The 11,940-nt window shown below is 50.7% G+C and overlaps 1 protein-coding gene across 2 annotated transcripts; it reads right to left on the reverse strand.

The window, feature by feature from the left end:
• Positions 1–7,644: 7,644 nt before the first annotated feature.
• TRH (thyrotropin releasing hormone) lies at positions 7,645–10,965 on the reverse strand. Of its 2 annotated transcripts, none has more exons than XM_019746904.2 (3): positions 10,575–10,965; positions 9,518–9,742; positions 7,645–8,862 (listed from the first exon to the last, which is right to left on the reverse strand). In XM_019746904.2, exons 2-3 carry the CDS (start codon positions 9,729–9,731, stop codon positions 8,360–8,362), a joined length of 717 nt encoding a protein of 238 aa, XP_019602463.2. In that variant the 5' UTR covers positions 9,732–9,742; positions 10,575–10,965; the 3' UTR covers positions 7,645–8,359. The 2 variants fall into 2 exon arrangements, with proteins under 2 accessions (XP_019602463.2, XP_019602454.2); XM_019746895.2 differs by having other exon boundaries at positions 10,682–10,962.
• Positions 10,966–11,940: the final 975 nt, after the last annotated feature.

Raw genomic sequence — 11,940 nt, forward strand, 5'->3', positions numbered from 1 at the left:
GACAGAGTTTTAAAAAAGCACATGAAATAGTGCAGCACCCTGAGGGGAGCAACAGTGGGGAGCCGTTACTGCCCTGCAGGCTGAAGAGACAAAGAAGAGGGCCGCATTGCCAGAACCCAGAGAGAGCTGGGGCTATGGGGATGGGCGGCCTCACAGGAGCTGTAGCATAGGAAGAGTGGACCCCAGTATTCCTCTCCTCCTTGTCTCTGATCTCCTAACCACACCAGAGTCTGGGGGAAGAGGAGCAGTCTGTAGAGATTGGCCTACTGGATGCAGACAGGACAGAGAAGAGGTCTGGAGGGCAAACGGGAGAGCCCAAAAGCCAAGAAAGTCAGTATCTGGAGTCCACCAAGCAACAGCCAGAGGTAGAAAAGGGCCCTGCTGGGCCATAAGAAATATCAGTTATTGACAAGAGCAGTTATGATTTTGGAGGAAGAGGTGACAGGAAAACAGGTGACAGCCTTATAGGAACTCTCTTATATATTACTAAAGTTACTACTTGTCTTTATCTTGCTGCTTTTAGGATTCTGTCTTTGTCTTTAACCTTTGCCATTTTAATGATAATGTGTCTAGGTGTGGACCTGTTTGGGTTCATCCTGTTTGGGACTCTGTGCTTCCTGGACTTGTATGTCTATTTCCTTCACCAGGTTAGGAAAGTTTTCTGTCATTATTTCTTCAGATAGGTTCTCAATCTCTTGCTTTCTCTTTTCCCCTTCTGGTACCCCCATGACGCAAATGTTGTTATGCTTGATGTTGTCCCAGAGGTCTCTTCAACTCTCCTCATTGTTTTTCTTTTTTTGATTCTTTTTTCTTTTTGCTGTTCCAATTGGATATTTTCTACTACCTTGTATTCCAAATCACTGATTCGATCCTCTGCTTCATCTTGTCTGCTGGTGATTCCTTCTACTGCATTCTTCATTTCTGTTACTGTATTCTTCACTTCTGTTTTTTAAAAATGGTTCTATGTCCTTTTTTATGCTTGCCATCTCTTTGTTGAAGTTCTCACCAAGTTCCTTGAGCATTCTTATAACCATTTTTTACTCCTGTCTCTGGTAGGTTTCAATTTCATTTACTTCTTTTTCTCAGTTTGTCTCCTGTTCTTTCATTTGGGATGCATTTCTTTTTTTCCTGATTTTGGCTGTCTTTCTGTGTTTGTTTCTATGTATTAGGTAGATCTGCTGTGCCTCCCAGTCTTGGCCTGGTGGCCTTATGTAGCAGGTGTTCTGTGGAGCCCAGTGGCACAGTCTTCTTCCTGCTCTGGGAGCTCCAGGAGTGTCCCTTGTGGGCCATCCTGTTATAGTTGAACCTTGATTGCTACTGGCATGTCATTGGGTGGGATTGACCCTTAGGCTGACTGACTGTGGGGTTTGGCCACGTCCATAGCTTATGGGCTGCTGTGCGGGGGATTTACCTGACTGAGTAGGATTGGCCCCAGTGGGCTCTGGTGACTATTGAGACCATCCTTTGTGTATGTTGCTTGTGGGGCTAATTAGGCGGTGTTCTGATGTGGTCTGATGCCAACCTCCAAGTATGTTGGTGCTGGGGACTCTTGGGAGGGGCTCTGGTGCAGGACCAGGTCACCAACCACATGTGACTGTTCAGGTACTACCTGGTGGGAGCTACAAAGCGATCCACAGTTATTCACTGCCTGTGCTATACTTGGAGGTGTGTGGGAGTGGCCACACTATAAACCAGGGACGTCTGCCACTACTACCAGGCCTGGGGTAGCACTTCAAAAAGCCAGGACACCCCAAGGCTTGCTGCCACCTGCCAGCTCCCTTAAGGTTCAGCCACTGATAGAGCTTGGTGTGGTAGGCAAGTTAGGTGAGGCAGTCTCAGGGAATCATTAGAGTGGGAAGATTTGTGGTCACCAGGTTAATGTAAATTCTGGTTTGGTGCCAGTGCTGAGCCTGGAGTGATTCAGCAAAAGTCTCAGAGCACACCAAAGCCAGTCGCTGCCATAGTCGCTGCCATAGTTTTCCAAGAAACTGTGCAATACAGGTAGGGCTGGCTGCTGGCAGAGAAAGTGCCTTGGGCATTGGGAAAGTTGGGTGGGGCAGGGCCGCAGTGAGTCAGCAGGGTGGAGCAGCAGAGCTCATCAGGCCAATCAGATTCAGATTTGGCCATAATCGTAGAGGAGGGCTCAACACAGGAAAGACTGTGCCTGTCTGCTGGCTGCAAGGGAGAAGGACCCCCAAAGAGGCAATGCCAACTGTCGTCCTGTCTTTCCTCTAAAGCCACACACTTCAGTCTGCCCCTCACCCCCACCCCATATGTCTCTGATGACTCCCAAGTCGCCATCTCTCTGCTGGAACTCAAGGTGAGTGCTGTAAGCGAGCGAGTCTGTGTGAGGGCTGTTTAAGAGGACCTCTGGGTTTCCCACAGCCTTCCGTCCCACCCAGACAGTCGGAATCCCCACTGTTTTTCACAGCCAGATGTATGGGCTCCTTTTCCCGGCACCAGTACTCTGGGCTGGGGAGCCTGGTGTGGGGGGCTGGGGTGGCTCGCTCCTCTGGGAGGAACCTCCACAGCCGAGATATCCCTCCTGATTCTCAACAGCCACACAAAGGTTTGGGGCCCTTTCCATGTCTCTGCCCCCGCCCCCTCCCGACGTGGCTTCTTTTTTATATGTTTAGTCATAAGTCTTATGTTCAGCTAGACTTCAGATGGTTTTCCAGGTTGATTGGCCCTATAATTTAATTGTAATTTTAATGTGTTCACAGAAAGACACAGGCATAGGGTTTATCCACTCCACCATCTTTGATGTCTTATACCACTCTTCTTTATCCAAACGTCTGTTGATGGTCACTTAGGTTGCTTCTATATCTTGGCTATTGTAAATAATGATGCAATGAATATAGGGGTGCATATATATTTTCTAATTAGTGTTTTGGATTTCTTCAAATACCTAGAAGTTGAATTTCTGCATCATAAGATAGTTTTAATTTTAATTTTTTGAGGAAACTCCATATTGTTTTCCATAATGACTGCACCAATTTGCAATCTCACCAACAATGCACGAGGGTTCCCTTTTCTCCACATCCTTCCCAACACTTGTTGTTTGTTGATTTATTAGTGATGGCCATTCTGAAGAAATGTGAGGTGATATCTCATTGTGGTTCTAATTTGCATTTCTCTGATGATGAGTGATGTTGAGCATCTTTTCATATGTCTATTGGCCATGTGTCTGTCCTCTTTGGAGAAATGTCTGTTCAGGTCCTCTGCCTATTTTTTAATTGGGTTGTTGGTTTTTTTGGTGTTGAGTTGCGTGAGTTCTTTATAAATTTTGATATTAATCCCTTATCAGATATATCATCAACAAATATCATCTCCCATTCAGTAGGTTGTCTTTTCATTGTTTTGATGGTTTCCTTTAAAATGAGAATTTTTAAAATGTTTATTTGTTCATTTCAAAATAACGAATTAATCCACAATGTGCTAACAAAAATACAATATTTTATGGACAATATTGTTTCCAAAAAAATTGAGAGAAGAATGGCACTGGTTTATATGTTCACAAATGTTTTAAGTATCTGACTTAATAGGAGACACCTGGATTCTCTTATCTGCTTCTACATTTAATCAACAAATTCGATTTTGGTTAAAGTAGGTAAAGATAATCTGGCCTCACACAGGTATATAGTTAGTAAAGTGAAGACCTTATAGATCCCCTGAAAGGTCTTAGGACCCTAGGGGTCTTCAGAGCAACACTGAGAAGTGCTGTTGTGTACAAAGCATGCGACTCGGAAGCAGACTGTCTGGATGTAAATCTCAGATGTGCGGGCAAATCACCTCACCTCTCTAAGCCTCAGTTTCCTCTTAGAGAAGGTTGACTGACTTGCTTCCTAGAGCAATATTCAGTGCATAGTAAGTGCTCAGGAAACACTGTTGTGATTATTAGCTCTGATTCTGGCACTAGTAGGGGCTCCTTTTACTTCCGAGGCCAGGTATCCCTTCGGAGATAATGTTCAACCTCTCAAGAAGGGCTTGGTGTTCCGTGCTCTCCAGGGCTGCCCTGAGACCCTCTGCTCTTCCCAGGGGAGTTTAGGCTCAGCCCAGTGTTTGCCCTATGCCATTTCTCTGGCTATAGGCCCACAGCAGCTATGCCCATGTGTGCCTGCCAGGATCTGGCACCTCCGCCAGGTGTACCTGCGTCGGTGCCAGGAAGCTCTCCTCCCCAGCAGCTGGCGATTAGGAAGTCATTCTCCATAATGGAAGAGGCCAAATCATCCTGCCAATAATTACCAGGCCGAGATGTGGCCGCGATTCAGGAAAGCTGATCCCCGAAGACTAGAGCCACTTAAATTCTGGCATTGACCACAAGTCCCCTTGGTAACCTGTAACTCTCAGCACAATTTCACCGCTCAGCTAATTGATGTTCTCCAAGGCAGTCAGCTCATACCGGCCAGTTGAAATGGGCGCTAATTGCCAACATCCTTCAGGTAAGAAGCCCCACATGTTCTCACGCCACCCAAGAGGCTCAAGCAGGAACTGAGTCTCTCCGCTAACCAGTCCTCTGATTGCATTTAATTAATCAAAATAAGGTTTGCAGAAAGGATTAATTAAAGAACCTATTAGAAGTCATGATACTGGGATATTTCACAGCAAAGCAGATCAGGCGGCTTCGCTGAATTCGTGAGAGGCAGCTCCTTGAGGAAATGTTCCCCAGCTTTTCAAAGACGCCTGAGCGAGGAACAGCAGGGGTAGAAGAAAGACCACCGGACTTGGAGTCTTACAGAACCAGGGGGAACCTGCTGCTACCATCCATGCAAAAGGTGCAGCCTTGGGCAAGTCGCTTCACCTCCCTGAGCCAGGCATTTTTCACCCATAAAGTGGGGTGCAAGTGGTGGGTGGAAAGTGCCTTCCTTGCACAGGGCCCTGCACATTGTAGGTTCTTGCTGGCACAGTGCAGCGGTGAAAACTGGCACCTGCAGAGGGCTATTTGGTATCCTCTGAAGTGTTTTAAAAGGTAGAATAATTAAGTAGATGCTACACTGGGTTGCAACATAAGCTCTTATCTCTGTGGCCCTCTTTGGGGCCAGCATCTCAAGTTCTAGTCACTGACAGTGCCCTACAACATTCGGGCTTGCCCCACCACCTCCCTCTCGGGCCCAGAAATCAGGCAGACCTGGTTGCAAATCCCAGCTCCACCTTCACTTGTGTGGCCTTCGTATGTTCAAAACTGTTCACTGAGCACTTGCCCTGCACCAGGCACTGTCCTCAGTGGTCCTTGCTTCGGGAATCACCGAGTTTGGTGAGATAGGAGCCATTTATGAAACAGTAAGCCAGGAAGACTGTGGTAGGTGCTGCTGGGCCCTCAGTGCCCCTCGGCTCTCACCTGTGCAGGACACGCAATGATATCCTGAGATTCTTCACCGAAGAGTCTTCTGTGGTCAGGGCACAGGGCAAATCGGAAGCGCCAGGGAGTTAACAATCCCTGATTATTGGGAATCAGAAGAAAATTTCCAGCTTCCTCACCCCATGAAGTAGGACAACTCTGAGGTCTGTTGTACAGTTTCCCAAGTGAAACCTGCTCCCCAGTGCCGGCCCCATTCCCTTCCTTCCCTTCCCCAAATCACTCCCCCACGCCCACACCAGTGCTTCCAGGGATCACCCTACAAGGAAACTACTGGCACTCAAATCCTGCCTCGGGGCATGGTGCTGGGGGAGCCCAGCTTAAGACAGATACAATTACAAAAAGCGACAGCTGCAAGGAAGGAGAGGGCTGTGGTGCCACATCCCACGAGGGGTTGTCTGAAGTGACAACTAAGGAGGAGGAGGAATTACCTAGTGGGGATCATCAGGATTCAGCAGAGCAAATAGAAACCATCTCGGAAATATTAAACAAAAAGGGTTAACACCGCCAACATTCAGCTCTTCACACTGCCGGGGCCTTACAGGTGTGTCAGAATCCATCTACTCTGACGAACATGTCACCTGATAGCTGAGGTCTGTCTTGTGCCAGTTGTTAAATATTTTGAATATCGCCCTTGGAATTAGACACTTACGAAATTGTGGAAGGGCTTGGGGAGCACACCTGCAGAATGACACCACAAAAATGACCTGCCGGGGAAGCTGTTTCTTCTGTTTCTAATTAGGAAGGTGGGAAATGACAGCCAGTCTCATGGGGTGGTCATGGGAGCCAGTGAGAAAGTGTCTGTTAGTGTTGAGCACCCAGAAAGTGCTGCATAAGTGGTCCATAATACCTCTATGAAGGCACCTACCTTTGGGGGGCAGTCTGTGAGCTGAGGGAATCTTGCTAGGGCCCCACTTGCCCTGATGGCAACAATGGGATGTTTAAGAGTTTCCAGGGTGGCCGGTCAGCTCAGTTGGTTAGAGCGTGGTGCTGGTAGCACCAAGGTTGCCAGTTTGATCCCTGCTTGGGCCACTGTGAGCTGCGCCCTCCTTAAAAAAAAAAAAAAAAAGTTTCCAGAAGAGGGCAGCCCAGTGGGGTGGAATGTCAAGGCTAGAGGGAAGGGCAGCTGTAAATGATTCATGTACCTCAGGGCAAGACTCTGTGTTTCTTCCTTATCTAAAAATAAAAATGAGAGAAATCTGAAAATCCATCAAATGCTCAATATTTCAGAGCACTTTGGGAAGTATTAACGGAGATAGTGTGTGTGAATGCATCTTATAAACCCAAGTCTTCCTCCAACCCTGCCCCATCTGAACTGTTAGCTCACTGAGGAGATGACCTGGGGCTCAGACCCACTCCTGCTCCCTCCTTCCTTTACCCAAGAAAGTGACTAAAAACTGTTTGCAGGAAAGCTGAGTAGCCCATCGTTCCACCATATAGATGGTGGTCTGTCTAATTCAGAGTCAAGGCCTGAGGATATGTTGGAGTTTAGTTTAAGTCAGAGGTTGCAAACTGGCAATGAGTGGGCCAAATTCAGTCTCAGACAAGTTATTTAATCATTCTGTACCTTGGTTTCCTCATTAGGAAAATGGGCATAATAATGGTAATAGCTAGAAAGATTATTGTGACAATTAAAAGAATTAATATATGTAAAATGCTTGGGACAATGCCTGACACAGAAGTGCTGAGTACATGTTATTGATGTTGTTATTATTGTTATTATTATTTGATTCACACAATGTTAAAGTTTTTGGATTTAAGTGTCTTCAGATGGCCTCTTCGGTTTGCCCCAGTCCCCACCCATCCCTCTTGTCCTGCACCCAGGCTGCCTCCCTGCCCCGCCCCAGAAGGCCCCTGGTTTGGGTTCCAACCATAGCCTGTTTTTTAGTCTTCATTGTGCCTGCCAGATGACACAAACTGTTGATTCCTGCCACAGACCATTGTTGAATACAAACTTGAGCCAAATCAGCAATCTCATCAAACCAGGCAAACTCAAGGCAGGGTCTTGAGCTGGCCCCTCAGAACCATGGCTACACCTCAGCTAGCTGTGTCTTCCAGCAAGCCTTTCTTCTTCCCCAGGCCTCAGTTGTCCCAGGTGTGAAATGGGCTCCAGAGTCCCTGCCCACCTCCCAAGCTTGTTCTGAGATGGGATTGGTGGAGAAGAATTTTAACCCCCCAGGGTTCCCTGATTCCCTTCTCAGCAGAGCTGAAGAGCTCTAGTCCTGTCCCCAGTTGATGCTGAAAAGAGAAACCCCAGACCAGCTAAGACAGAACTGCCACCACAGAGCTCCAGGAGTATCTAGATGCATGTTTTATTATCATTAGGATGATATCATTGACAAGGGGAAGGGACCTAGCGTGTTATATACAAAGCCACAACTTCCAGAGCAATGTTTACGTATCCCCACACACATTTATCCCACAGACACCACACAGCACAGCACCACAGGGGATCTTCCCCCAAGCAGAACACAGCTGTGGGTCAGGTGCTGCCCACCTACAAAAAAAAAAAAAAAAAAAAAGGACCAAGAGGAGGAGAGGATCCTGGGGTAAAGTTTGCGTGTAGCCAATCCTGATACCTGGGGCAGGGAATGGAAGCTAGATGTAGACATCACGGCTCAGTCCCACCCCACCTTCACTGGTTTCTTGCCCCAGAGGCACTCTGCCCGTCTCTGGGGAATCCTTAGAAGAGACAGAAGGTCATCTTTGCCAGGGCTAAGGAAGGTGGGGGAGCAGGACAGTGAGGTTAGGGAGGGACTCTGGGATTTGCCCCCTTGCCAGCAATGCAAAGTGGAGTAATATGGGGTTTTGAGTCATAGGCTGGCTTTCTCATGTCCCTGAAGGAGGAGGGCAAGGCCAGGGGTTTCAGTGTGTGTATATACGGGGTCTCAGGTTTATGATCAGAGATCTAAGGAAGAGAGAAAGGGGGGGTCAGACAGAGATAGAACATACAGGACTCAAGACATTTTCAGACCCCAAACTCAAATTTATAGGAAACTGGGCTCACTCCTCCAGGGGCTGGGCCTTGGTTTCCCAGGCCGCCCGACGCCCAGGATGCTGCCGCTTCTCCTCAGTCCCCTGGCTCCTGCTCAGGTCATCCAGGAGCCCCAGCAAGAGGCTGGCTTGACCACAGTTACCCTGGAGCCCACATGGGCCTCCCAGGGCCCTCTTGCCTGGGTGCTGGCGTTTTTCAGGCATCATCTCTCCTTCCTCCTCCTCTTCCCAGCTCCTTTGGGTCTTGGGATCCACCAGCCGTCTGCCTGGGTGCTGCCTCTTGGTGAAAGTGTACCCGAGCCAGGAGGCGCGCCGGCCAGGATGCTGCCGCTTCTGCTGGGTCACATCGACTGACCACACAGCTGCATCCTCCCGCCGGCCTGGGTGCTGCCGTTTGTGGGGTCCCACAGCCCCTCCTTCTTCCTCTTCTTCAACTCCCTCTTCTGCCTCCTCCTCCCTTTTGCCTGGATGCTGACGCTTGGAGAGCCAGTCAGGTTGAAAGTTCTGGGACTCTGAGGAAGGAAAGAGGCCAGTGAGGGACCCCATGACCCCTGAGTGCGCATTCCAGCCTTCCTCCCAGTCAAGGCAGAGAGTCCTTGCTGCAGTCACCCAGAGTCATGGCCTTACATCTGCCTTTCAGGACTCAGACACACACACTCACACAGGTAATCAAAGGCATGACTTCTGGTTCCCATCCCAGCTCTGCCACTCCCTAGCTGTGTGACCATAAGCAACTCACTTAACCTCTCTGAGCCTCAGTTTTCTTTCGTGTGAGATGTGAGATACTAACTACCTATCTAAGGGGTTGTTAGGAATAGCAAATAGTTTGATAAGGTGTTGAAGTGCTTAGAACAGTGAGTGTCTGGCTTCTATGCGCCTAGTTAGTAGTAATTAAAATTGTCATACTCAAAGAGACTCTCCCGCACAGAATCTTCCCGACTGAAGGTTTGTTGTATGTGAAATAGTCCCAGGACTGAGAGGGAAGAGTAATCTGATCCTAGGGTTACCTCACGACACTACCAAGGGTGTGGCCAGTGAGAGTTTCTGAACTTGTGAAAGGCAAACGACCGATTGACCAAGTCGCTCCCTCCGCTCTGGGTCTGCGTTTCCCCCAGCCCTCTCCACGGCCTCCTTGCCGGGGCAGCCCGGGACAGCCCGGCCCCTCACCAGATTCGCGATCTCCCTGCTCCCCTCGCAGCTGCTGGAGGTCTTCCCGGAGGAGTGAGAGGCGCTCCGCCTGACGCAGGAGGTCACCCAGGCCCGGGTGCTCGGCTGCCATCACCGCCTCCTGCTGGGCAACGTCGGGCTGTGCGCAACCGCCAGGAACGTCGGTCAGTGTCAGGGTCAAAGCCATGGTGAGCAGCAACCAAGGGGCAGTCATCTCGGAGGTGTCTGGGGTCAGGAGAGAGGGGGGAGGAATAAGCGCGTCACGCCCCCTCCCAGCGCGCTCCGTCTCCCCCTGTCCTGTCCCAGCGGGTCCCGGATGCCAGAGTAATAAACCGTCTAAACACTCTCCGGGGAGCAGGACCACCTGCCACCTTGGGGCGGTGCAGGGGCAGCGGGGGGATCTGCCTCCAGTTCTAGGCGTCCACACCCGTAGAGACGCTTGGAGCGCCTGCCGGCTCCCGGTTCTGCCAGCCGAGCCCGGAGGCGGTGGGAACCCCGTCGCCACACCGCTGCTCCGTGTCGGGCCGAGCCAGGGCAGCGGGCGCTGGAGCCCACGGCCGGACTGCAGCGCCAGCCCGACGGCCAGGACGCTCGTTGCATCGTCGCAGGCTGAGATTCTCCCCAAGGCTCCCAACGCAACGTTCTTATCCCACCAGCCCTTCGCCAACCTTCTAACTACAACGCCAAGATCCTATTTCTAATGCTAAGAGTCTATGGCTAAGCTAGGAATTGAATTCTAACGCTAAGATCCTGATTTCATCGTTAATTCCAACGCGAAAATTCTATTTCTAGTGCTGAGACTGAGATTCTAGGGCTAAATTCGATTCCAATGCGAAAATTCTGTTTCTAACGTCGGGATCGGGATTCTAACTCCCAGCCTCTCCCGCGGACGCCGACCGCCTGTTTGTGCCACAGCCTCCCGGCGCGGACCTGCCGCCGGCAGCCAGGCAGCGGCGGGGGTGCGAATCTTCCATCCGACGTTCAGATGTCAGGTGCAGTGACCCCCGCCAGTGTGCCCGCGCCATAGAAGACCCGGGGTACGAGCGCGATGTCCCACCTTTGCACAGATGCCGTGGCTTCTCCCCGGGGACACCCGAGGTTGGGCGGAGAGGGCCCCCTTTCCCGGACGCCGCCTGCGGGGGTGAGAGGAACAAAGGTGGTTACCTGCCCCGCGCGAGCTCCACGGGACGGTTCCGGGATCCTGGGGCTGTGAGTCCGGAGTTTCAGGGTCTGGAGGCGGTGGGTCAGGAGTCCCGCAGCGCACGCAGGAACCCGGACGCCAGCTGCCCACTGCTCTGCCCCACCGCTGCTTATATGGGAGCCAGGCGGCTGCGCGGGTGAGGTCAGCGGGGAGGGGTCGAGGCCTCCGGGAAGGGACGCTGACGGCAGCGGGCCCCGTGGGTACTCAACTCTGCCTGCCGCCTGCCAGCTCTGCCGGAAATCTGGGGCGGGGGCGGCTGGGCGGGAGGGGAACCGAGCAGACAGAAGCCGCAGGATGGGGTGCTGTTGGGGGCCATTTCTGCACCCAGCTCCGAAGGTCTGTTGTCCAAGAGAACACTCGTGTCGGGGACAAAGAGAGACAGAGAAACACGCAGAATCACACAATTAAAAAAGAGATACCTAGGAGAGAATAGGAGATAAAGACTGAGAGATGCATACAGAGAGAAACAGATACAGAGCAGAGGGATACCCAATAGAGAAGAAGAGGAAGGAGAGAGAGGAAGGAAGGGAAGGGGAGAGGGAGAGAAGGAGAAATTAGGGGCCACGTGGGGTCCAGGCTCTGATCTTGACTGTCACCTCTGGCAAATGCCTCCCACTCTCTGGGCCTCAATTTTCTTCTCTGTACAGTGGGGGAAGAGGACAGTTTTCAGAATGCCAAAACTGATAGCCTGTGAGCCACCACCACTTTACAGACTGTTTTGTGTGACTCCACAGTTTCTTGAAAAAACCCGAATAGCCAACATTTAAAACTCAGGAAAAATGTGGATTTATGGCTTCTTGAAAGTCTCTTGGAAAAGAATGAACCTACATTTTCTCCTGACAACAGCCAGCTGGAGCCAACCCTGGCTGCCCCTCGTCACCGCACTCTCTACCACTCCCTACTGTCTTCCAATGTGTTGCCCCAGTCACCAAGAAGGAACATTGAAGTTTGTGACCCCTGGACCTGTTGGGGTCCACCCCACCCAAGCAAAGGAGGGGAGTGGATGAAGGGAGAAGACACCAAGGAGCTTGTCCCCCAATCACTCCCCAAAGTCACATGACACCTTGGAAGAGAACACTGCCACATCACATCCTGGGTATAGCCTCCATCCTGAAGCATTTAATGGGCCAGGCTCCATTGTCAGTCCTGGGGACACAGAAGTTATAACCATGCCCACTTAGAGGGAACCACATTTTACGGAGAGGGAACAGTATTGATGAAG

Source organism: Rhinolophus sinicus, linkage group LG10 (genome assembly GCF_036562045.2).
Source record: "Rhinolophus sinicus isolate RSC01 linkage group LG10, ASM3656204v1, whole genome shotgun sequence".
NCBI lineage: Eukaryota > Metazoa > Chordata > Mammalia > Chiroptera > Rhinolophidae > Rhinolophus > Rhinolophus sinicus.

Excerpts from the sequence above, each read along its gene's own strand:
- TRH (XM_019746904.2), bottom strand. The coding sequence starts at position 9,731 with ATGACTGCCCCTTGGTTGCTGCTCACCATGGCTTTGACCCTGACACTG. Across the intron at positions 8,863-9,517 it reads GCAGGGAGATCGCGAATCTG|AGTCCCAGAACTTTCAACCT; the intron begins GTGAGGGGCCGG and ends TTCCTTCCTCAG.